Source organism: Xyrauchen texanus, chromosome 4 (assembly GCF_025860055.1).
Source record: "Xyrauchen texanus isolate HMW12.3.18 chromosome 4, RBS_HiC_50CHRs, whole genome shotgun sequence".
Taxonomy (NCBI): domain Eukaryota; kingdom Metazoa; phylum Chordata; class Actinopteri; order Cypriniformes; family Catostomidae; genus Xyrauchen; species Xyrauchen texanus.
In genome coordinates this window covers 40,379,713-40,405,877 of record NC_068279.1, presented here as the reverse complement: position 1 = coordinate 40,405,877, position 26,165 = coordinate 40,379,713, and the positions used below count along the sequence as shown (strand labels likewise).

General features: G+C 37.5%; 1 protein-coding gene across 3 annotated transcripts; it reads right to left on the bottom strand.

The window, feature by feature from the left end:
* Positions 1-1,879: 1,879 nt before the first annotated feature.
* On the bottom strand, positions 1,880-25,931 carry LOC127637551 (tubulin-specific chaperone cofactor E-like protein). 3 transcript variants are annotated; one of them, XM_052118657.1, is made up of 9 exons: positions 25,783-25,915; positions 23,402-23,570; positions 22,898-23,061; positions 20,127-20,266; positions 16,664-16,845; positions 16,108-16,364; positions 15,352-15,478; positions 15,075-15,191; positions 1,880-4,916 (listed from the first exon to the last, which is right to left on the bottom strand). In XM_052118657.1, the coding sequence occupies exons 3-9, from the start codon at positions 23,034-23,036 to the stop codon at positions 4,592-4,594; spliced, it is 1,287 nt and encodes a 428-aa protein (XP_051974617.1). In that variant the 5' UTR covers positions 23,037-23,061; positions 23,402-23,570; positions 25,783-25,915; the 3' UTR covers positions 1,880-4,591. The 3 variants fall into 3 exon arrangements, with proteins under 3 accessions (XP_051974617.1, XP_051974626.1, XP_051974635.1); XM_052118666.1 differs by having other exon boundaries at positions 23,402-23,575; positions 25,783-25,859; XM_052118675.1 differs by lacking the exon at positions 23,402-23,570 and having other exon boundaries at positions 25,783-25,931.
* Between the last annotated feature and the right edge of the window lie 234 nt (positions 25,932-26,165).

Genomic DNA, 26,165 nt, shown 5'->3' with positions numbered 1-26,165 from the left:
CATCTCCCCCTCCTGGCCACACAATGAGCTTCCTTCAGCCTTCCTTGCTCCATGGTGCACAGGGTGGATCAGGCTACCAGCTGCCCAGCCAGCTCTTTTTGCTCTAGCTACTGAGCGAGGCGATGAAAAAAACTTACATAAAACCCCCACCTAAACAAAAAACACCAAATCCCTCAGCAGTTCCCTGTGTGACCTTTGTAACCCACCCCTGCTTTCATGCCCTGGTAACCCCTTGTCCCTCTTCTCTCAGATTGGCACAACTCATCAGTGTTGCTGATCCACCAGTGAACTCTGGCTCCTGCTTCACTCTGGGAGGCTATGCTGCCCAATAGTAAGGCCGCTAAGGAGACAGAAGTTCTAAGCTTGGGTTGGACAGAGCTGTGGGTGAGTGTGAGGGTGTGACAGCGATGCCAAATTTGGCACGTGTAGCTTTCTTCTGTAGGCTTGACAGGGATAGGCCAGCACTTCGGAATGTGGTAAAACCAATTAGGCATGACTTTTTATCAGCCAAACAGCTTCAGTGATCCAGGAGGCAAGGTAGCATGTGGCTGTCTGGCTGGATAGACTCCAATTGGATGATAGCGTTTGCCTAGGCTTTGTAAGAGGTTTCTGCAGTGGCTTGTCCCTAGTGAGTTTTTGGTAAAAATCCCTAACTTTAACACAACAACTACAACTAAAGCAACAACAGAAGAGTTACAAGAAACCACAGTGAACCATTGGCAATAGGCAAAGGCAAAGTTCTGCTGGTACACCAGCCAGATCAGCACAAAACCACTACTGATCTAGCATGGAAATTCATGCTGTGAAAGCTGGTCTTCTCAGCAGGAAGTAGTTTCATAAATTGAAACTAATGTAGACTTTTGATTACAACAAAATGAGGGTATGACATAGGTGCTGTCTAAATACCAGTATCATCTGTATCAGCTGAATAAAGGCTAATGTACGCTTCTGCTTTCCTTGTGTGACTTGGTCTTATTCACAGTGCTCAACGCAGAATTTGTCATCAGCACAATCCACGCATACAGCCCATTTTTGTTGTCTGCCCATTTGCCATAAGTTAAAGGGATAGTTCACCCAAAAATGAAAATGTACAGTATCAGTTACTTTACTCACAATGGTCCATTTGTGTGCAACTTGGATGTCTCAACCGAGTGGAGAATGTGAGATTACATCTGTATTATGGCAACGCGAATACATCACACAAGAGACCGCTTGGACTCCACCCTCTCATGAAACCTAACAGAAATATGGTTTATAGTTAAAAAGTACTTAAATATTTATCTTTTTTCACACCAAAAGTGATCGCATTGTTTTAGAAGACATTAATTTGTTTTATTATTAAAGGCCATATTTAATAACACTGGAGACGTATCAATGACATTTATGCTGACTGTCTGTGATTTTTGGAGCTTCAAAAGAAAAATCTCCATTCACTTGCATTTTAAGGACCTACTGAGATAAGATATTTTTTCTATTTTCTTCAAATGTGTTCTGTTGAAGAAAGTTATACACACCTGGAATATCATGAGGGTGAGTAAACAATGGGAGAATTGTAATTTATGGGTGAACTACCCATTTAACTGGACTAAAGAGTATCACAATGCAGTTGTAGTGCGCTTGTGTTAAATGCATCTGTAAAGGCTTGCGATCAAAAGAGTATCCTTTGAAAGGCTAGAGTGCTCAATCATGAACTAGTCATAATGTATAAAATCAAAGTATACCCTAGCCTTAACTAATTTCTGTTCATTTAGAATGAACATTGCAATATGGCCTTTAATAATTAAACAAATGTAATTACATAGAAGAGTGCCATTACATCGACAACTTCAATAAGTCACTTTTGAACAAAATTGGACAATAAGACTCAATGAATTTCATGCAAAGCCTTGGCTACTATTTATTTTTATTTTTCTGTATCTCATTACACAGAATTTCATAGTAGCATTAAATACCATTCAATTAATAACACAAATATCACACCTTTGGGAGAACTATCTCCCATGTCAACATTCACATAATCATTAACACTGCATTAGTATCCATGGCACAAGCCAATGACCTTTTTAAAACTCAGAATAACCCATTATACAGACCCAACAATAATAAAGTAAATATCTCAGCACCTGCTCTGTTTACAACATTTTGGCATTAGAGGCCAGATGCCCTTTGGGAGTAGAACAGAGAGGATCAAGTGTCTTCACCACAACCAAACACAAAGGGAACAGAACATGTGCAGTGAGAAACTTGTACAGACACAGGCACCACTGAAAGCCCAGATAAAGGGGTGCAGAAAGTGAACAGACTATAATTTGTGTATGAAAGAAAAATCAAACATTGTGGTACTAGTGAGACATTGCCATAGTTCAAGGTTACTATCCAAATGAGGACATTCCAAAGCATTTTAAGGATTTCCAATGATCAGCGAAGAGTAAAATTACACAGGGAGGAGGCAAATAAATGTGGCAACAATATGGTGTAATCATAGGATTTGGGCAAAAAATATGACAATCAAGCTCAATTTACATTGATGGGACAGAAATGAAACAGTGATGGAACCGATGAGCACAACTGTATAGATTTGAGCATAAACAGGAGCTGGACTGGGCACTGTGTCTTTGCCAATACGACAATAACAAATCATCAGTTTGACATATGTGGTTACATTGTAACAACGCTTTCTCAATGTCTGATTATAATATCCATGCAAGCTCTTCTCCTATCAATAGGGGTAATATACACATAACCGCTTCAGTTAATCTGAACCCCTAATGGATTCTGAGCTCCCTGTTAACACCCTACACTGGTATAGGGTTGCATAGGGAGAACTTGGTAACTAAAGAGGGAGTCTATGCTATATAAGTCACTCCAACATTATAGCCATTCTGCTGGGAAACGGTATGGGAATGAACAGGACAACCCCTTGTAATCCATCTCCTAAAATGTATATACTGATATGTACTGAAATAAGACGTTGATTTGTTAAGATGTTTTAAAATGAGTTATTGAAACCATCTTTGTGGGACATTTACAGTAACATATTACAATTGTGTGGGACATTCTCAAATTACTTAATACAATTTAGATTCAGACTGAACAGGGGCATGGCAATGAAAAATCACGTTCTCTGAATGCACTGAAAAGCATTTATACTGTTATAGATAAAAAAGAATGACGATATATACAGTACTGTGCAAATGTTGTAGGCACATAAGATGTTTCACAAAAGCATTAGTCTTAAGATGTTTATTTATATCTTCAGCTTTAGTGTGTCAATAGGAAATCTAAACGTAAGACTCCCAAACATTACTTTTCAAATAGAAAAGATTAGAATAGAAGAACAGGGAGCCCTGCAACAGATGTCATGGCCCCCACAGAGACCCCCACTAAACATCATGTCAATCTGAGATTGGATAAAGAGACAGAAGCAATTGAGACAGCCGAAATAGATAGAAGAACTGTGGTGAATTCTCAAAGAAGATTTGAACATCCTATCTGCCAATAACCAATTAGTATGACTTAGTATGACGTTAATTGATCAACGAAAACTATTTATGTCATTATTTTTGAAGACATCCTCACTATGCAAAATTTTTCACAAGTGCCTAAAAAGTTTGCACAGTACTGTTTATCTTTGGCTGTACCCTAATGCTCAACAAACGAAGGCAGAGGACTATGTAAATCCTATAAAATGTTGAGGCATTTTTTAAATAGTTAATAATAATTTTTTTTAAAGCTATAATATAAATATGCCTGCCAAAGTGTTGCACAGGTCATCACTTGATTTAATTCGTATTGGTCTGTTTTGCAGAGTTTTCTTTCTTTCAAACAAGGGCCAAAAATGCTGGAATTGCTGGTGTAGAACCCAACAGCACATGCTCTGTATGTATCCACCTGCATACTCCAAGGACTCTTTACACAAATGAGAAGTGGGGGGTTATGATGGCTAGGAGCCAGGTTTGTGGATGTAAAGCGTGTATATGAAATACGCTTACAAACCCTGGAGGGTTTCAGACCTGTAGCTGACTCTGTTGTAATTCAAGAAGAGAGGAAGTGGCTTTGTGGCTGGTGTTACAATTGGAGACTTCCGATATGCCCCTCCCATAAATCCATCCACAATACGACAGCTGTAGATTGTGTGAGACTAAATGTTCATATAATATGTGTACCTTGGAATTGTGCTGGTAAAAATGCTCTTTAGGGTAGATATATATTGGTAATTCCTGAGAAGCATTCTCATAAACGCACAAGAAAACTATTACTTAAATAAGGTTAAAACAGTTCTTTAAAAGTCCACAGCGCTGCTCTGTTTTCTGCTTCATGGATGATTCACACATCCATGAAGCAGAAAACAGAGCAGTGGAAGTTTAAGAAAGCTTTGTATCCCGAATCCAAAGTCTTTTTTAGGGACCTTCTATTAGTAGCGCTGTTTCTCTCTCTGTCCTGAACATAAAGCAGACTATTGAATTATGCACAGTCTTAGTGCACAACATTCAACTGCCTTTACTTGAACAAGATGCCCCTCATAGTCCAGCGTTGAAGAGACATCTCTTTTTTTTTTTTTTTTTTTTGCAGTGGGTTCAGCTCTCTTTTGTCACTGTGTCTTAGGCACCACCAGGATCTGATCTCCATCTCGGATGCTGTAGGAATGAAGTGCTCGAACTCCATATTTCATTTCCTGAGGCTCTAATGCATAGCCGAGCTGCCGGTCGATGTAGTACACACGTATTTTGTTTGGAGGTAGCTGGATCATGGCTCTCAACTGCTTTTTTAGGTCTGCCACAGTCTGATCCAGTCTGAGCTCTAGGGGCTCTGTCTGCTCCCCAAAACGGACCTCAACCTGAGCATGGCAGAGTGGGCGCAGATCCACCTCTGCAAGTGGGGCTAGGTGACCATATTGTGCTACCAAAGTGTGGTACCTGAAAAGAGTGGACAGCAGTTAGGAGAAGATCATGTGAGTAAGTCAACTTCAATGTCTTCGGTTGGATCAAATCTATGCATTTTTTTTGTTACAACAGCCAGTAACACATCTATGTTAAAAACCAATTGTAGGAAGTTCTGAAGTGGATTTGACCAAAAGATTGTAAATAAACCAAACATGGGGAGCACACAATAACACTGTTACTAAACCTTGTGTACCATTTACATTTTAAGGTGGTCCGAATGCAAAGGCTGTTTCAAAAGTTTGGCAGCAACATTATGCTGACTTCTACATTCTACAGCAGCATCACATGTATCCTTTGCTGACAAGCTCTGAAAAAAAAATCATCCAAGATGGCAGTCAAGTTGAGAGATTTGTTGATAATAAATATACTTACGTTTAATTTAATATTGAAAGGTTTAAATAAAAATGGTTCAACTTTTGCATTCCCATTTACAAAAAAATTTACTTATTACTTTTTCACGAATTTCCAAAAGAGGGAAAAACTGAGAGCAGCAGCAGTAATGAATTCCAGTGTAATACAACACAAAGAACAATATTATAAATATTAAATATTACATTAAATAATACAAAATGGAAAATGTCATGTTTGCTTGATTAACTCTGCTAAATAAGGTGCAACCACGTCATCACAGCCCTTGAAAAGGGTCCATTGTGTTATATCAAACCCTAATTGTGAGTCGATCTTCCATGCACTTCACATTAGGAGTGCAATGATGCAGAGTTGTAAATTGTTCCTTATCAGTCACTTGTGTGGTTTTATGATGCATCCTGCCTATGTAGGCAGTAGAAAACAATTAGGTTATATAACAGAGCTAATGAGTCATGCAAATGTTGTTAATGCACACTAACAGTCTTCTACTTTAAATATGCTTGAAAAAACTGACAAAAGGTGGACTTGGTTTTCATCAAATTTGTCAATCACACTCAAATGTTAAAGAAAGAAACTAAATAATTTTACAGACATAATTACAATCAGTACAATCAGGAAGGAATCATAGTGTGTTTGTGTGAAGACATGGTTGTGTGTTTGTGTACCTGTTTGTGTGTTTGTAAAGTTTTTAAACCGTGAGAAAGTTCTCACCACCACCCCTTTCACCCTCCCTCCCTCCCTTCCCGTCTTGCTGAAGGATTGTGGGAAAGATAAGAGGAGATCGGCAGGAACAATTAAATAAAATCTCCACAAAAAGTCTTTAAGCTTTAGTGGGCTACAGTAACCGACACAGCCAATCAAAGTAATTTCCCGAGCCTGTCCAGAAGAGTCTCCCCACAAAGCAGAGCCTTAGCCTGGGTAGGTGCCTGTGGCTCCCTGCCTTCACCATGGGAATACTGCCCCCCCTCTATACAAAGTGCCACTCTGTCTGAGAGAAAGAACAGTCTCACTCAAGGTTCCCATTTAGTGTGGCTAAGCTACTTAAATGAAGGCAAATGGTGTTCGCTGTGATAACCAAGCTGCCTTGGATTCCTTGGAAAAGTGCACACATCAGTCTCAAAGATGGGTCCAGACAGTCGCTACTGTGCAGTGCACCGAGTTCAGTGTAGAGCCATACAGTATACAGTGATTCTACTGTAGATACTGCAGTTGTTGATGGCATAAAAAACAATGCGATCGGTTTTCAGGTAGATAATCTGAACTACAGACTTTAGAGACACAATCGACATAAGATCAAAATGTAGATATTTTGATATATGGCCTATCTACAACTTAATATAACTGATATCTCCTCTGATCTAAGAAATTGTGTATATTTTGGCAAAAACGTTTAATCCAAAGCAAATTTCAGGACATGTATTACAATGGCAGTCACCCTGAATGAACCGAGGAAAGTGTTTAATGGAAAGGCATGGTGGAGATAAAGAATCTTAGACTACAAAACTACAACATTGTTTGATAAAAGTTAAACTGAAAACATTTCATTTTAAATTTAATCCATATGAACACATTGCATGAATCCTAAAATGGGTGGGGATTAGCGGCACATCATTGTCTCTAATTGGTCAGGTATTCTAAATAACATGATATATTTTTAAAAATTGTATGATTTTTCCATGTCTTTGAAGATTTAATTAATTTCTATTACTTTTTCAGGTTTTCCATGACCGTGGGGACCGTGCACGACAGCCCGAAACCAAAGTAACTATGTTGCACATCCACTGTTCAAACCACATTGTTGAGCTGTCATCAGTGACGTTATTAAGGGGTGGATAAAATAAATTCTGCAAATATTAAATTATAATAGCTCATTTACACATACACCAGAAAGCCATTTAATTCGAGAAAGCCGCTGAAGACGCAAATGCGACAGATGCATTGTGCTGCAATAGATGGATTTCTCTCATCAGACTTCAGTGTTCCCCATTGCACTTGAGCTCATATGCACTTGTACACTCTTCAAAAACATATTAATTAATAAACACATAAAAGCCATGTTCTCCCACAGAAACTGTGTGTGATAAAGCACTTTATCTTAACAGCCGTTGAAACGTGATGTTTCAGATCGCTGCTTTCTCCAAAACCCCGGAATAAATAGTTCTCTTAAATGCATGTCAACGTGGTCGAAGTCTTGACATAATGAAAGATATTGAAGCCTCAGCGATGTCAAATGATGTCCACATGGCAAACTAACAAGGAACTATACTTCTAACCACAGGTAAAGAACTGAATGTCTTCGGGAAACACCAAATCGTTTAACCATGTTGATAACGATTGAATTATAGTTGAATGCTTTTTGGAAACGCACCCCTGAATATTTTCATCAGCGATCCCACTCACAGCCGCACATCATCACAAACAAGAATTGTAGGTCCTCCTATACATAAATGACTAATAAAATCAGAAAGTGGAGGCAGAAGAGTCTCTTTTTGTTGAACATACAAACATCAAGGGTATAAATACACAATCACACAATGTATTTACAACAAGGTAAAGTTACTTCATGAATCGCATCCTAAATCATTCTATTACAGTTATTTATGTTCATGTGGTAATCCAGTTGTCATTTTGGCAAGCTCATGCAACAGGAAATCAGAGACAGTAGGGGGGAGTCGGTATGTCATCTCTACAAAATAGTTGGTAAGTGTGACACCCTTGCCAAAAATCGAGTTATTTGGAGTCGGTTATTGTGGCACCAACTTAAAAGAGTCAAAATACTGTTTGGGCAACTGTATACTGTCCAAAATCACTTAAATTCACTATGAGTGAAAATTTGTGAATTCGAACACAACTATAGACAATACTACACATTGTGTATGATATTACATACATGTGGCTTTCTGAATAATAAAAAAAAAAAAACAACAACATAGGAATGTGGTTTAGATTGGTTTGTTGGATCGTGTTTTTCTTTTTCCCGTTCAGACAACAAAAAATACATGTATTTGAGTCAGATACACAAAAAGGTTTGCAGACTGTCTGAGCAAAGCATTATTAACCCAGCAACACAGGTCCTGCACCTTTAGGCCATAGCCATCCCAATGTAAAATGAACTATACACTTAAATTACCCATTTTCACATGTGTTAAAACTGCCCTTACATTACATATATGGGAACAGGAAGTCTATAAGCATGCTGGATTTTTCCCTATTGGAACACTTACAACAAGCATGTTAGCTGTAATTATTATACCATCTCTTGACATCTTTAGCATCGACATCTTTCGTGATGGACACTAAAGTGGCTGCTAACTCCCTCCACTTATCTTCTTAAGTTTCAAAGTCTCTCATCGAGCTTCAGTCTAACTTAAATGGGCATGTACGAGCAGTGACACACTGACATTTTTCTCCTCCAGTCCTCTACTATTGAATAATATTGAATAATATTCACCACTGATTATGTGTATACACGTCTTGCTGTGTTGGGCCTGACGGGCCATTCAAACAAAGAAATAATTTGAAAGTGCCACAAAGCCACAGTGTTTACAATTTTAGGTGAAATCATCCTAGGAATGGCTTACTTATAGTTGACTCTGCTTATTTAGGTGGGATACGAGAAAGTATTTCAACATCGAAAAAATTACGGTTGTTTTGTAAACTTTCAGAGGGATATTCTGAGGCATACAATAAAATGGCCTCATCTAGAAAATCAATGTGAGCAATCAAGCAGTGCAGGGTTTGAATTACTCTAGCCATTGCTGAAATCTCCTCAGCGTTAGCTAAAGATAACATTCACATGCCTACTTATGCCTTAAGTGTATGTCTAAGCAACCGTAAATGCTACTAAGGTTACTTTAGAGTCACTTTAAAAAGTCTCTTATGTGTTCTATCCATTATTTTAGGCTACCAGTTTGAAACTCTTAATTTAGTCTGAATAGGTCTCTGCATTGGCTGCATCTCATGAATTCAAAGAGGCCCCGTCCAAAAGTGTGTTTGAGGTCAGGTAGGCATAATTCCCTTCTGTTCGTCTGTTTTGCTGTTCCACAGATCTTTGCCCTCTTTCAGAGGTTTATCACAGAGTTGGTAACATAGCCTAAGCTCTGATCTTTGCCCAAGGGGGATAGAGAGAGCAGGTTGGGTTCAAAAAGGGGCAACCTTAGCCCATATCTACAGTTTACCATCGACTTCAGCACCTGCCCTTTCACTCGCCAGTGCCAACTCTCATCTCAAACTCATCCTTCTGGGAAAGTGGCTTTCCCTCAAGAGAAAGAAACAGGAAGAGAGAGATGGAGAAAAACAAGAAACAACATGGGTAGTTACATGCTGTATATCAATCATGGGACAAAAGAATGTGTGAAGGCTGAAGAAGATAGAACTGTTAGCAAACCAAAGACTTGGGTGTTTTGTTCAAACTTTTTAAAAATGAGGTGAGAACAGCACTCAGAGCAGACACTGCAAAGAATACAAGGACTGCTTTGAGACTTAACATAGCTTTGTTTGGGTTTAATACACGATAAACTCTATTGACAGCACTTGTGGCATAGTGTTGATTAGCACAGAAAATTATTTTTTCAAGAAAAAAAGCCTGCAGTTAGACGCATACCACGAAGGTTTAATACACAAAACATTAAGTATTCACTGCTTCAAAAAATTTAGCAACAATAATTAAACAGAAATACATGTTTACATGACTCTAGTGTGATAAAATCGCTTACTAACCTTGTCAGTGTAAAGTTATCCATTATACAAGGACGTACAGGATGTAACGCCAGTAAATCATGAAAGCCTAAATCCAGTTAACATTTGCACAAAGCAAAAGAAAACCAAAAAGAGAGTTGACATGAGGTTTTTCCTTTTCATCATTGTCTTCTGTTTTTGAACAAGCCCTTGTGTTATCCTGTCCATGATCAGATGCACAGAGAAGACACTATGAACTATGTGCATCTAAACAAACAGCTGCTTAATTTTTGAGGTGTGAGTAGCAGAACTGCGGCCAACAAACATGCTTGCTCCAGTCTGGTTATGGACTGCAGTCCATTCTGACAAGTGGTTTTGATCTCACCACAATGTTTAGTGTACATTTTTGTTCTGTGGCATGACAGTGGTTCCAGCCTGGAAGGGTTCCTTCTCATGAACAATGTTGAGAAATGCTCAGAAACAAACGCGACTTTCGATGTACGACTTCGAACATGACTCATGACTCTCAAACCTATCACATTTCAGATTTTACGCATATACGTCACATTTTGTGACTTTGCTTCAACTTTCGTATTTAAACCGAAAGTACTAAATGGCACAAAAAATTTAATATTTAATTTAACCATATTCTCCTCAGTATTAAACGTGTGCTTTTGTTGTACTGAATGATGAGCAACATGTACTGTTAGCATCTCAAAAAATGTCTTTTAGGGTTTCATGACCCTTTAAGCAAACCTACCCCACCCCCACAAACGCAATTTGTTTTACTGTATTTTTATTGATTTTTTACCATTTCTATTAAATATTGTACAATATTTTTTTTAATTATTAAAACCAGAAAATATTAACAGCTGTACAACTATGATGTATAAATTCTTAATTTAAATATATATATTTTTTGCAAATTGCAGTAATGGAAATATCGTATTTTTGGTGTTGTGCGTGAACATTTTTAGGAAAATAATGTAAAAATGTAAAAAATCTTAATTGTCCTAAAATTAGGCAACATTTTCTATATGCAAAATATAATTTCTCATTTGTTTCTTTTGACTTTGAATTAAAATAGGACCAAGACATTTTCTTGACAAGTTTTGTGAGAATCATCCATTTGCATGTGTTACCAGTTAAGATTTTTCAAACCAGTCTTAATTTTTTTTTAAATGGTTGAGACTGGATCTTTCTTAATTCAGCATCTTACGTAAAAGGCCACTAGTTCTGAGAAAGGCCCACATCTCCATTTTCTCAACCATCTAGTACTAGAGCAGGAATTCCAGTGTCATAACAGTTTGCACAACTTAGTCAATTCACTAGGTCTGTGTGAGCCATTCCAGAACAAAGGCAACAGCGTTACACAAGGTGTAAGCATCTATATCACTCAATAGAAAAAACAGAAAGAGAGACTGAGTCAGGGACGTCATTCCATCCCCTTTTGAACAAATCCTCCTGCTAACTCAATCCCCATAAAGCAAACGAAAAGGGGCAGGTGAGAAGAGCATGGCGAGAGAGAGAGGGATATAAGGGGGAGAAGAACGAATAAAACTGCCACCTTGTGTAACGATTTTCTGATTGGAGTATTCTAGTACAAAGCTGTCTTTGAGGAGGGAGAGAGTGGACACATTGTCTCCCAAAGGTTAGACTCCCCTGCTGGAGGTTGGGGCTTGCCACAACAACTGGAAAAGTCTGCCATACACTCTCCCAGGTTAAGTGGAATGGGGTGGGCAAAAGAACGCAGGCAATCCATTTACAGTGCCTTTGGCCAGCACAGGTCCTACAAAATATCCCCAGAAAGAACCACCAGAATATCCCTGAAATTTTCCCCAAAAATAGGGAGCACTGAAGGAATAGGGGGAGGCCAGAAGATATGCAAGATGGGACTGTTAAATGTCACCTGGATAACTGGAGGTGATAGAATAAAGAAAAAGAGGTGAAAGTCAAATATGTATTCATGAAAGGTTGTAATAATCTGGAAAGAGGAGGTTGGGTTCTCTAAAAGTTTATACAATAGCCAGTTTCCAACCATAAAGTCCCGGTACTTTTCCCTTTGTATCATTCTAGATGAGAGCTCTATAGAGGAAAAGCACACCTGATGAGACTCTTTGGATGCTTTGTTGGTTTCAAGTTATTTCTGTTAAGGGAATTAAATTATTAGCGCAGATCACTAAATAGCAGCTATAAGTTTGTTTACTCATAGCGGCTGCCGAATCTTCACTCTTCTCATTGCTTTGCGCATCATACATGTTTGACCAATCACAGGCTCCTCACAAGCACCTCCAACAGTCCCTCTTTTGAGGGCAGAAGTACCTACTCCATAGTAGGAGCTAAAAAGTCAGTCTAAAGTCCCTCTTAATGGCTAAGAGGAACTATAGTTCCTCGTGCGAAATCGACTAAAAGTACTAGTGCCGGGTAAAAGTACCTAAAACATGCTTTAGTTCCTGCAGTGGGAAAGGGCCTGATGGCATATTCGCATATTTGAGTTCCATAGTCACAAAGTTCATGCTCATTCCTATACAAGTAATACTAACTGATAGAAATCTTTAAGAATATATAGACTATTTAGAAAGATCAACAATTAAAACTAACCTTTAGTGTCTGTGAAATGACTATAAAGCCCAAAGTATACTTCGATCAGATACAGGACGCAAATCTCGTCATCAGCAGAGTGCTAGAGCACTGAACGTGCGCAGCCTGATTTTTCTAACCGCACGTCTTTAAACATGAAGAATGTACATACGCCTGGATCCACAAGGTGGGAACACTCACATGTGAGCCGTTGCTCTCACAAAGAAGTGGTAGAAGATGTAATTGCCACTAAACATCAGTAGATAAAGGTCAAAACAACAACAGTGGATGTGCAAGTCAAGAGCGTGTTTGTGAGGAGGTCAGGAGATACCTGCATTAGTAAACTCAAGTCTGAAGGACTATAAAGACATCTTTATGGGGCTATACTCCTGAAGACAAATAGTCCGGTATTCCATAGCAGTCATTACGTGCATCCTCCAACCACCTGTGTATGCACATGCAGTATACTTTGACAGGCTCATGTTCAGGTACACACAGATGCTGATTGTTCACGTCAACATATAATATACCTAGGGCTTATGAGAATGTAACTTGAATTACAGCAAAATGCTTAGATGGAATGCATATTATTAGGAAATAGGAAAAATATATAAGTATTATACGGAAAGTAGACATTAGTTTTTAAATATTGAAAGAGAGGGTAGCAGGGTTTTTATAGATGCCTTCAAGTTATACATACTATGAAACAACACTCATTACAACAATGCTCATAAATATTATAAAACTAGAGATGTAGCCCTTTTGGAATTCAATCCCCCAATATGCTTCTTGTGGATGTCAAAAAACAATCACAATCATAAAGACCTATTTTGAGAGAACCCAAAAAGTAGAGCATTAGAAAGACATACAAGAAACCTTACAGCATATAATTATAATATAAATGCCTGTACATAATAAAACACTCTTAAAAACCTTAATAATGTACATTTATATAAATATTTAATAGGCACATTCTCATAAAATGAGAATGCAAAAATGCATAGAAATGCAAAATGCATTGAAATGCAAAATAGCATTGGGCCTCATTCATGAAACTTTCATAAATATATGATTAAATTCTGAGTAATTTGTATATAAAATGGTCTTTTACGAAACTTTTCACCAGATTCACAAACGCTGTGTTCTTCCCAGATTTGTTAGTAAAATATGTGTATGTTAGTGAATTCTAAACATTCGTAAATAGGGGGCGTTTACATGTTCAATCACAATTATCATAATCCATGGCCATGGAAACGCCCTATAAAGAAGGCACCAGACTCGCTATTAAATGTTGTTAACATATGTGGAACAGTAATGAAATCATTTTATGAATGGAGTGCATTCACATCATAAAATTGAGATTTAGCAAGCACAGTAGCGCCTCAAAGAAAGTAAGGACTTACTGTCATCGCATGTTATTGCTGTCATTGGAGGCTCTATTGTGAATCAAATAGTGCAAAAAGTCAATAAAAATGGTTTGACATGAGTGTAAAAAATGTCCAGTTAACGCCGGCAGGAGGATGTCCACCACCATAAAATTTCTGGTTATGGTTCTGATCGCAGCCCATGTAAAATTACATGATGGGTAATCATCTTGGATGATAACAGTGATATACATGCAACTGGAAGAATCTTAATAGAAATTAATAGAATGCCTGAAGAAGATCTTTGACTGAAACGCTGTAAGAATTTAGGAGAATTGCAGCTATACGACAGCGGGCTTTTTCAATTTTTTCCCTCTTTGTGTTGCATATGTGTTTATATACGGGCATAACATCATTAGCATTGACAATATATTATTACCTGAATGCGATTTACTGACACCTATACACAATTATGGAACCTAAATTATAGAGCTCATATAAAAAAAAATTAAAAAAATGTCAAGCAGCAAAGAAAAGTTTCTAAAGAAGTATAAGCTAGGTTTAAAAAGAAAAAGCTTTTTTTTTTTTTTTTACAAATGTATGTACGTTTGTTTAAGCTTAATTTCCCTCATCTAATTATTAGTTCGTTTTTTTCATTACTTATTTTATTTCACTTCTATCAAACTGTAGTCATGGCAGTTTGCCTGAAAGAACAAAACACATTGAAGAACAGAACACAACACGTTGTCTTACACAAGATTTACACATGGTTGGGAGCAGGTGTAAATATACTTCGTTCCATCTAACATTATGAAAAAAAAAACTTTCATGAACGGCTTTAAGAACGATTTACACAAAGATTAGTTCTGCTCATGTTTCATAAATGAGGCCCATTGACTTGGTAATGGCTACAACAGTAGAGACCAATTATAGAACTGGTAAGATATGACTAAAAAAGATTTATGTGATGGAAACATATCAAACACTTGCGGAAAATTAATAACATGAATCACAAATAAGACCTGAGTTTTCATTTGTATTCTTTTAAGGAACAAATGAAGGGAATTGCTCTTTGTCACTACACATATTTAATATTTCCATGATGAATAATTTCCTAACAAATCGAGTGAGGTGGGGTTACCTCTGTGGTAGCTCGTCCTCAGGGCAGTCCTGATAGTAACGGATGAAAAAGCGTTCTGCGTCCTCTCTCTCTCCATCAGTGATGACACTGCCATTCAGTGCAGTCACACCAGGCAATCTACAGTATCATAACACAGCAGAAGGACGTGTGTTTGTGTGTGTGAGGGAGAAAACAACAAAAGTGGTTTGTGTAAAAGTTTTTATAATTCAAAAGTGGCCACTATTTTTATGAACTGCATGCGAGTGTTTAAATGTTTTGTGTATGTAAGTGTACTCACTGTGCCACCATGAGGCAGCGTCTCTCTTGATCTGTGTAGGTCTGCAGTAAAGGAATACCCAACACTCTGACCTCTTGAAGCTTTGGAAATAAATTCAGTTTCTGAATGTCCTCCCAGCAACTTAGACCTTTAAAAAACAACTACATGTCAGCTGAATGTCTATTAATGCTTATCTAATTTAATCTAGTATGGCCTACATGCTTATATTTCCTTAAATAATGTACAGAACTTGCATTTCAAAACCATAGAAAGCTAACGACCTTCTGAATAACAGAAAAGGAAATATTACTAAAATGAAACGGTTTCTCTTTCACTAGTCACAAATTAAAAATTGGAGCATTGTGAGGCCCACAAGAACTAAATAACCTGCCCTTTCCTCCTCCTCCTGCTTTGGTGTCTAGTGTGCTGAGCCTATATCATCCATGTCATGCAGGAAAACAAGCTTGGTCTGACTTGGAACATGGCACACAAATCATATGGACTACTTTTTTGGTCATTTTTGACTTATTGGAGCTTGTGCTTGACAGGCACAGTCGGCAGCTGCTTCCAATGTATGGAAAAGATCCGCTTGCTAGACGTGTTACTATACTCCTTTTGTGTACACAGAAGTAAAAAAGTCATATGGAAAGCTTAAAACAACATGAGATAAAGTAAATGATTACATAATTGTATTTGTTATATAATTTTAACTGCAATTGATGCTTGTGCAAGTGCTTTAAGTCATTTAAGTGCTCTACAGGCAGAGACATTCAGCACCTGAATTGTGTAGGTTGATGCAGCGAAGATTGGGGAAGAGTCTCTGCAGGGAGTCCTCGGGCTCGTGGATAGCTGAAAGGGAGTTGTTAGCCAGGATAAGAGACACCAGGCCTGGATACATGAGGCCCAGTTTGCGTACCTCCGCCCATTCCTGCAGCTGGTTATCTGTGATATGCAGCAGACGCAGGGACGGGCATGGTACAGATGACGCACTTACGCTCACATACTCATTCAGACACAAAAACAACTCCTCCAATCTACACACACACACAACCACAACAACACACACACAGTAGGTTTAGTGCATGACAAAATGACCTGTGGACAAAGTTCATATCAAGTGGAATACAGCAAAAACAGGCCTAAAATATGAAATATTTAAAAGACTCGAAAAGAAGTGAAAACTACCAGTATAAATAAGTACTGTATAGCATCAAAACACTGTCTACAGCACACACAAACATGTCAGAAAAAGCCCTGTAGAGTCTGCAGGGGGCAGCAACTGACAAATTCAGACTGAGGCTATTGACATTTTAAAAAACACAGGAACACCTACTCTGGGATCTCTCCTGTGAGCGTGTGCACCATGTCCCAGGTGACATGCGTGTTATTGAGGACAAGGCGGCGGAGGCCAGAGAAGGCTTCGGCAGCTCCAGGCTCCAGACTCGACCCTCTCAGTGGATTCATGCTCAGGTTGAGAAAGTCCAGGTTAGGGGTATAAGATAGGATCTTACTTATCTTCATGGAGAAGAGAAGAGTAAACAACTTTAATTTACTTTTACTCCTTAAAAGTAAACAATGTATTGTTATTTAGAAAAATAACCTTACTGGGTTTATAATTTGCATTTGTGAACTCTTCATTCCATGTAGAAAATCTAATGAACAAACTGGTAATTAAAAAAAAAATTAAAAATTTAAATTTATGGAATGGAATCAACCACTGGGTTTGGACATTAGAGATTTATCAGCATTTTCCGAATTGCAAAACAATGATGTGTTTATAATTCCAAATGCTGTTTTATATTGACAGATGAACAACAAAACCAGTCAAACCTAGCACACCAATTTTCATTATAATCATCTTTATACACTAAATAGAGCAGACCTATTCATATGACTTATTTTTGAATTGGCTAACCCTTTAGTTAACCTGCCGATGTCACTGATTTCAAATCGGTTCTTTTGACTTTGTAGTAGACCTTTTATTTTGGCATCGTGTTGTTTTTTTTGTTCAGGGCCTTTAGAGTGGTGTGAATAAAGAAATAAACTCAAAGAATAAAATGGATTTTACATATATAAATTCTGACCATTATTATCCTATAAAAATTGTCATAAAAAAATTATGATTAAAATGGTGGGGGCCCAAAGTAATATCCAATTCAGAGGGCCCAGAATTCCGAGCTATGCCCCTGATCATAATTATGGACCAGTCCAAAATGGCAGACTTGATGCTTTTTCTTTTCATTTATGGAAACAAAACCATAGAATGTCTTGTAATGTTGTTTAATTTTGCTTTTTTTGGGGGCCTGGGTAGCTCATCGAGTAAAGACATTGACTACCACACCTGGAGTCACGAGTTCGAATCCAGGGTGTGCTGAGTGACACCAGCCAGGTCACCTAAGCAGCCAAATTGGCCCGGTTGCTAGGGAGGGTAGATTCAAATGGGGCCCGCAAAGTCCATAAGAACATAGGGTGTTTCAGTTGCCATTTTAGCATTCAATCGAGTCATCATCTGACATCACAGCAATTCCATTGGCTCAAAATCTTATAATGGTTACTCCATTAATTGCATGTTTAGGAATCCTACAAAATCTTTTTATATATATATATATATATATATATATAACTATATAACTTTGTAAATGCAACATTTCATGACTTTTAAAACACATTACTCATAATTGTATTTAATTGAAGCTATAGTGTAAAATTAAACATTTCTCTTTCTTTGTTTTTGAGTTACATTTTGTAAACTGACTGCAATTCGATTAGCCTGCTCGTTAAGAATATAGCCCACTCAAATCACTTACAGCACTCCTTGGTAAAATTACGTCAGTGTTACATATGGAAATATATGATTTTCTTTTCATATATGGAAACAAAACCCAAGTCTTTTAATGTTGTTTAATTATGCATTTTTGGGGGGCCTGGGTAGCTCATCGAGTAAAGACGTAGACTACCACACCTGGAGCCGTGAGTTCGAATCCAGGGCATGCTGAGTGACTCCAGCAAGGTCTCCTAAGCAACCATATTGGCCTGGTTGCTAGGGAGGGTAGAGTCACATGGGGTAACCTCCTCGTGGTCGCTATAATGTGGTTCTCGCTCTCCGTTGGGCACGTGGCAAGTTGTGCTTGGATGCCACGGAGAATAGCGTGACATGATAAGATGCGTGGATTGACGGTCTCAGACGCGGAGGCAACTGAGATTCGTCCTCTGCCACCCGGATTGAGGCAAGTCACTACACCACCATGAGGACATAGAGCGCATAGGGAATTTCAAATTGGGGAGAAAAAAAAAGAAATGTATGCGTTGTTTTTTATTATTATTTACCAAAAGTGAAAGGAGAATAGTGAAATGTTAAAGAAATCATATTATATAATTCAAGTGCAGTGCAGTATGTTCTCAATTTAGATTTGATTATGCAGTGTATGGTAAGGCATTAAATACACACCAGATGATTTTAATTGCAAATATGTATGTATTCAGTATAACTTTAATGACTGAAATATTAAAATGATATTGCATATACAGAACATAATATAGAATAACATGCATAACAATAACAACATGAAATTTTTTCAACAGAATTACTGAACCACAAAACAATATTAAAAAACAGCTTTTAATCAATATCCATAGATAGTCGTCGCTCAAGAAGCTCAGGAGAACAGCTAGGGAAAGTTAACCATAAACCATGCAGGACAAAACAATATCAAGTGCGGATTTAATATTTATTTCAGTAATTGTTTTCTCTGATTGTTATAAATTACATATCTCTTGCTTTCAAGTGTATATCCAATCACTATTTAATGTGATGTGTTTAATTGATAAAAAAAAACCTTAAGAATGAATACTTTCCTACACTAGCTTGCAAAATGTATTATATTTATTTAAATAGTCGGTCTGCTGGCGATCTACAATATATTCCTGAAGAAGTGTGTCTTTGTACATAAATGTATTGACTTTTGCAAGCTATGCCAGCATGTGAGACCTATGTATTAGAGTTTTTACACTTCTAAGTGTTCTAAGCACCTGCCTGCAACCATCTAGGTGTCGGAGTCATGTTCATTTGATCTCTAAATATTTAAAAAGATGGGGTTTTGTTGTTGCACACTTTTATGACTCATGCCCCCTTATGGCCTTGCAGACGAGCCCCATCTGTCTGCAATCGCATATGATAACAAAGTCTGGACTCGGAGGAGGACCAAAAGAGCATAGTTGCCATTTGGGACAGGTCCTATATGGTTAATTGCATTTAATATTTTTTTGCATTTAGCGTTTTTTTTCCCATGCTATCTCCAGCTCTATCAGAACAGACCTGTGACAAATTTTTAGGTCGCAGCCTACCAGTTGAGAACAAGCCAATTTAAACACCCTTCAATTGTAGAGGAATTAAGTCTAAGTCTAAACAGTAAAGGGGACCCTGTGGCCTGACTACACTTTATTGGCAAAAGTTATGACCCAAACCTAAAGATGTTCACTCTTTTATTTCCTCTCTGAGCACAGTCTGCATCGCATTGCAAACAGTTTGCTAAGCTTTTATTCAAAGATGAAGTAATATGTGCGTGCACATGTGCAAAAAGACTAATGTCAATATAAAAAAAAAAAAGTATTGTAATATATATTCCATTGTACTTTTGAATGTTATGATCTCACCATTTTCAAAATTACACTTGATAGTGTTCCTAATTTTCTTTTATCTACTGACATTAATGGGTAAAATCATGTTAAATAATTCCTTATGTTATATGCACACAAAAATACACAAAACCTGTGACTCACAAACCCAGTTTTCTCACCTCTCCCCAGTCTTTCAGCTGGTTGTGAGAGAGGTCTAGCTCTACCACATGAGCACAGAAAGTGGCCACCTCCTCCTCATCCCCGGCCTCTGTGATACCACAACCATCCAAAACCAGGATCCTGGGCAGATTGAGACGATCTGACACAAACACACAGACACTCAATATAAGTAAAACATATTCTGTCTATAATCCAAATTGAGAAGCAATTCAGCAATACTAAAAGGTTTAAAAACAATGTGCATTTACAAAATTAAAAGGAATATTCCATGTTTAATTCAAGTGAAGCTCTATATTGACTGCATCCTGTCGATTACAACAGAAAATGATTTTGGCTCAACAATTCGAAAATATTTCTGTGGTAACTGACAACATGCCACAGATGCTGTCGATAGAGCTGAACTTGAATTATAGCCAGAACACTGCTTTGACTCATTGCGTCTCGGATGACATGTCGATTGGTCATGAGATGCAATGAAAACCAAAGAAGTTTGATGTTGTCGGCACAGCTGTTATATTCAAGTGCTTTCCTTAATTAATATGAATAGATTTGATAGTGAACAACGACTTAAAATTTCTTTCTGTTCATCACACAAAGAAATGTTTCACTTCAAAAGACTTGGAATATAGTCATATCGATATATAGTGGTTTATTTTGTTTTATTTTTGTCCTTTCCTGAGCGTGACAGACAGGGGTCACTATTCTCATAAGACGCTATTCTACCATTGGGTCAAACGGTTCTGAGCACGGTAAGTATTGCTTCCAGCAGCATTTCAACTCGAGCATGGTTCTGTACGGTTTGATTACTGTACCCAATCGTGCTGGTGAAACGTCTTTAGTATGTGATGACCAGTGCTGGGTAGTAATGAATTGCATGTAATCTGGATTACAAATAATACTAAAACAAATATACTCTTTAAGGCATAATCTACAATCGTGTTTTTCATCAAACCGCACATTGATGACTTTAAGACAATAAAGCCATTACAGCTTCATTTTCTGTTACTGCATTATTTTCTGTAAAGCTGCTTTAAAATTATGTGTGTTGTGAAAAGCTGTATACACATAAAAATGGCATGACTTGATTATGTAATCAGAATACAAAAATCAAGTGTAATTAGATTTAGTTACATTTTTATATAGTCTTAATCATATTACAGTTTTTATGGATTACATGATTACAATCTAATCAGGCAAAGGCAGTAAATTATTCATAATTTATTGATCCCTCAAATTATTTTTTTATATTTTACATTTTTCATTCAAACTCAGCCTACAGCTGACATATGGTTGATAAGTCTTAAAAAAAATTAGAATAGAGGGGGGCGGTTGGAGGAGGGTTGGTGGTGGAATTGTACATACAGACCTGATACTAGCTACCAGCCATAATTACAAATATGATGCAATAATCCACACATGAATGCAGACCCACTTGCATTAGTGAGGCAAAGTTTAGTGTAGTTTTGCGAATTGCTTTTGTATTGTTTTGTTGATTCACAAGTATAACTGGTCTGTTCTGTTACACTGATGGCATTTGTAATGCTAAAATTAAGAACATTGTGCCTTTTTTATTTCACTCAGAAACATACAAATTGTGAGTAACACAAACATTCCTATAAATTTTTACTTTTTTACTTTACATTTAAGCAAAAATGTACACGTTACATGTACATTTAGCATGCAGAAAGCACCATTCTGAAATGTCAACAAGAACGCTAGTTTCCTTAAAATGTTTAAGGGATTAACCCTCTGGGGTCGACGGTCATTTTGGGGCATACAGATAAGTGTAAGACATCATTAGAGACTATAAAGGGTCTACTTTTATTTTTGTACACTCACAATAACAACAAAGCCTTGTGCTTCTGTAAAATAAAGAAAATAAAAAGGGTGAGCATTAAGCAATCTCTGTGTTCACAAGCATATTTCAGACTTGCCAGACAGGATTCAGAGTATTGACATTTGAAATATGTCCTAATAAGCAAGTTTTAGTTACATTTAAATGCTGTTTCAGCTAAAGCAGGTATTTAAATTGTATGCTGTATGATATAAATATGATATGTAATATGATATAAAAATAATATTAATGTTTAGATTATATATTATCTAGTGTTTATAATGCCTCATTATCATCAACAAAGCGTGTGCTTGCAAATATGTGTTCAGGTTAAATTAGTAAAATGCACTTTAAATACGCCAATATTAGAAAATCAGCATCTTATAATGATTTCTGAAGGATCATGTGACACTGAAGACTGCAGTAATGTTGCTGAAAATTCAGCTTTGATCACAAATTGCATTTTACAATATATTCAAATAGAAAACTGTTCTTTTAAATTGTAAAAAGTGTTCTCACAATGTTTCTACTGTATTTTGGATCAAATAAATGCAGAATTGGTGAGCAGATTACTTCTTTTAACTTAAAACTTGATTTTGATCATTAAGTCTCCTCACATTCATTCTCTTTCTGTCACATTCCTCATTGATAGGCCCAGGGGAGGGGTCTTTGTTTTGTATGAATGAGTGATCAGGATGGTTTTCACATCATTTTGTAGCAAAATATTTAGTATGTGTTATATGGCCTTATTTCACTGACTTAAAAATTTAGTTTTTTCAAAAACCATGCATAAACGTTATTTTCTCAAAAATACAAACCTGTACACACATGTTTTGTACCTGTAAAACCAGTGTTATTACCAGCACATCAGGCTGCAGATATATGATTTTAACTAGTCCGCCCAGCATTTTACCTTAGTCCATAAATACCACTCACCTTTGACAGGTGAACCCTGGGGGCTTGACCGGATTACCACTCCGACCCCTGGCCCACGGCAGTAAGGAAAATTGTCAGGGCTGTACTTCTCACTGATCACCTGCACTAAAGTACGCCCTTCTATCTCCTCCGACTCCATCTCACCTCTTGTCCCACTCTCACACCTTCAACAGAACAAAATTAGAGATGAAAGTGTGTCATGTGTGGTTGTATCAGACCAATTAATGCAACAAAACAAAGTAGTTTATCAGTTATGTGCATTCAGTGTAAGGCAAAAGCTTGAAAGGTATGATTTATTGAGAAAAGGGGTGTCAGTTGAATTGTGTGGAATATACAAGCTAAGATAATATATCTAACCAGCTAAAAGTTAAGTACAACAAATTTGAAAGAGCTGAAACTTCCATTAGTCTACAGACGATCAAAATGCACAATGACCAATGATTTGTAGAATCAGGAAAAATGCTACAAGGTTAAAGCCAAACATACTGAAATGTGTTAACTCACAGATGAGGTCTTTACTCCTGTCCAGATCTGGAGGTCAATTATCAGCACATTGATGGAGGGCCACCTCTATTGTTTTGATCCTAAATGGACGGCTATGAAAGTACAGCATCCAGGAATGGATCTCTTAAACTGCGGCCTACTGGGTCAGGGCTGGGGCTGTCCCACAGCCCTTGACTCACAAAAATAGCAATGGAGACCAAGAGTGGAAGAACAGAAGAGCAAGAAAGAGATAAAGATGGAGAAGTGGCAAATGAGATAATGCACATGTGTCACACGGAGCACTTGTGGTCACAGAACAATCATTCTTCTATCCCTTTATGATGTCTAGACAAACTAGGTAACACTAGCACGGTATGAAAAGATCTGTCCTTGAAATCATATCCAATAACGCTTTGTTAGACTCCTATATGCGGTTGCTTTACACAGGAAGCAGAGTGGGGAAGCTCCAGTGATTTGAATGTATGAGGCACCCTGAACATATGTATCTTTTGTCTTGACAGAAAACACTGTAGGAGTAAACAGATCTTTATTGCTAATGGATTGCCCTGCTGAGCTACTCTGCTTGTGGGTATTGTTCAAGTGATCTAAAACCAGTCTTTAAAAGGTGAACACTAGGGCAGCTCCAAACATTAGTCGATGAGAAGAGTCTTGGTCGAGCAAGTTTTGATTGGTCGGTTGGTCACAGAAAATAAAACCTCTACAGGAAGTGGCGAAGGCACGCAGTCAGTAACGGACAGACATGATCGTTTACATGGCTGGTCCATGTGGTAAATAATTATGTCAGGCAGGAAATCCAAAGTGGGGGATCATTTTGAGAGGGTAAAGGATGACCCCCAAGAAGGTGACATGCAAACTCTGCAGGCAAACGTTCGCTTATCACTCATCAACCTCAAACATGGCTTATCATTTGAAACATGCAATAGCCTAATGTTAGACACTTAGCATGGCCGCTCGCTCTAACGTTAGATAACCTAGATAAATATGTGCTAATTCGTTTATCCAAGTGTTCGTGGGGAGTGGGGAGGCTAAATTAGCAACTCGCTTACTGCATGTTTAACTTAATGTACATTTCTCTCTATAAATTAACTAAATGTTCAGACAGTCTCCTTGCTGGTTTTTCAGACACATTCAGAATCATTACCACTTTTGCCAGTCTTGCTGCGGCTCACTTTGTGCGTGTGCATGTAAAATGTATATTTTATGGTTTGGTATTTCTCTCTAATGAAGTACATTCTTTCTCAGCCCTGGAACTGAAATCATTTTCATTTCTAAAATCTTTGGTCGAGGGCAGCCCTAGTAATCACTGTGTTTCCTCATTAAAACAGTTTTACTTCTAAATATTAGTTGTCATTTTGAAACGTATGTATAAAATTGAGCACTCACAGCCATATCAGTAACCTTATAAAAGCTGTTTTATTATACATGGAGAGGGTCCCCTCTTGGGTGCTGCCATCTTATGATCACATGACCTTAATTACTGCCCTGCTATTGGACAATTTTACTTATGGGTTAAATTAATTATGACTGAATTTCAACAATGCTTGTCTGTCCAAACCAAACCAGCTTTTATTTTTGAGAGAGAGAGCGAGAGAGAATAAAACACCCATAGTAGGTGGGACTAGATTTTTACTTATTAAGACTTCTTACAACAACAAAAGTTTCACTTACAAAGTTTCCAGATAAAATTGACAATCCGTCGCCCTGTGCAAGAAAACGGTCAACTTGACTCGCCGTATCCTAAAATAAGCCTTGGTTCAGGAGTCAACAGCTGCGCTTTGCGCATTGACAAGTTGTTGTTGACTTTCAAATGCTCGGCTGCCATGACAACGTTTTTGTTTCGTATGAGCGCTGTTCGACAAGACTCGGCAGTTCTAGAATGGAATCTTCTGTAAAGAGTGTGTTAAATGTTTTTGTTCTAGAGCGTCGTCAGTTTTCAGTGCTCCTAAACTAAACAATGCTGCATATGCAATATAAGCCCGTATGTCCTTTAAACTAGCCCCGTATGACTTTGTGTTACGCTAAATATAGAATAGAAAGGCGTAATGTACAGTAAATTCTAGTGATACAATAAGATGGCGACAGCGAACCAATAGGCGCGTTGATGCAATATATTTATTTATCACAAGAAACAACATAACGGCTGCATTAAAACGTAGTTCAAAATGTAAGAGAATACGTGTCATTAAATAAGAGGCACGATGACCACTGGCGAGCATAACTACGATGCTACTGTTTGCTTGAATAAAAATACAATTACATACAATGTTGAACTACTATAATTTAATTTACAACGCATGGCCTCTCCCTTTATGTATAGGCACAACACAGCGAAATGCATGCATTATGTGCTATTTTATTCAAAGTTGTTTGTTTTGTCTTACCAATGACAACGGTTCGGCGATTCGCTCTGTGTTTTTGTTGTTGATCCGTTGACAGTGTGTTTGAACACGGAGGTCTAACGTAGTTACTTCCTATTGGCGAAGCAGTGTTGTTGTTTTGCAGCCTTCCGCTCCAGTGCAGTGGGTGGCAGCATTACATCATAACCCGAATCATGAAAATGTTGATATTTTTGCTCAATAGTAATGAGTAGTAATGTATTAATTTTAGATTATTCATGAAATGATCATGGTTTCCACAAATTACCATAGGTTAGTTACAACATAAATTATGTGAGACTGTCAAAAAGCTCCCTTTAAGAAGCTTTCAGTCAATCGTTCTCTCATTTTGTTTGAAGGAATAGTTCGCACAAAAATTAAAATGATGT

Bases quoted from the DNA above. Each gene is read 5' to 3' on its own strand.
- LOC127637551 (XM_052118675.1), bottom strand. From the start codon at position 23,036: ATGGAGTCGGAGGAGATAGAAGGGCGTACTTTAGTGCAGGTGATCAGT. The intron at 20,267-22,897 runs GTGAGTGGTATT...TGTTTGTGTCAG, and splicing joins CCAGGGTTCACCTGTCAAAG to ATCGTCTCAATCTGCCCAGG. The intron at 16,846-20,126 runs GTGAGAAAACTG...TTCTCCATGAAG, and splicing joins AGCTGAAAGACTGGGGAGAG to ATAAGTAAGATCCTATCTTA.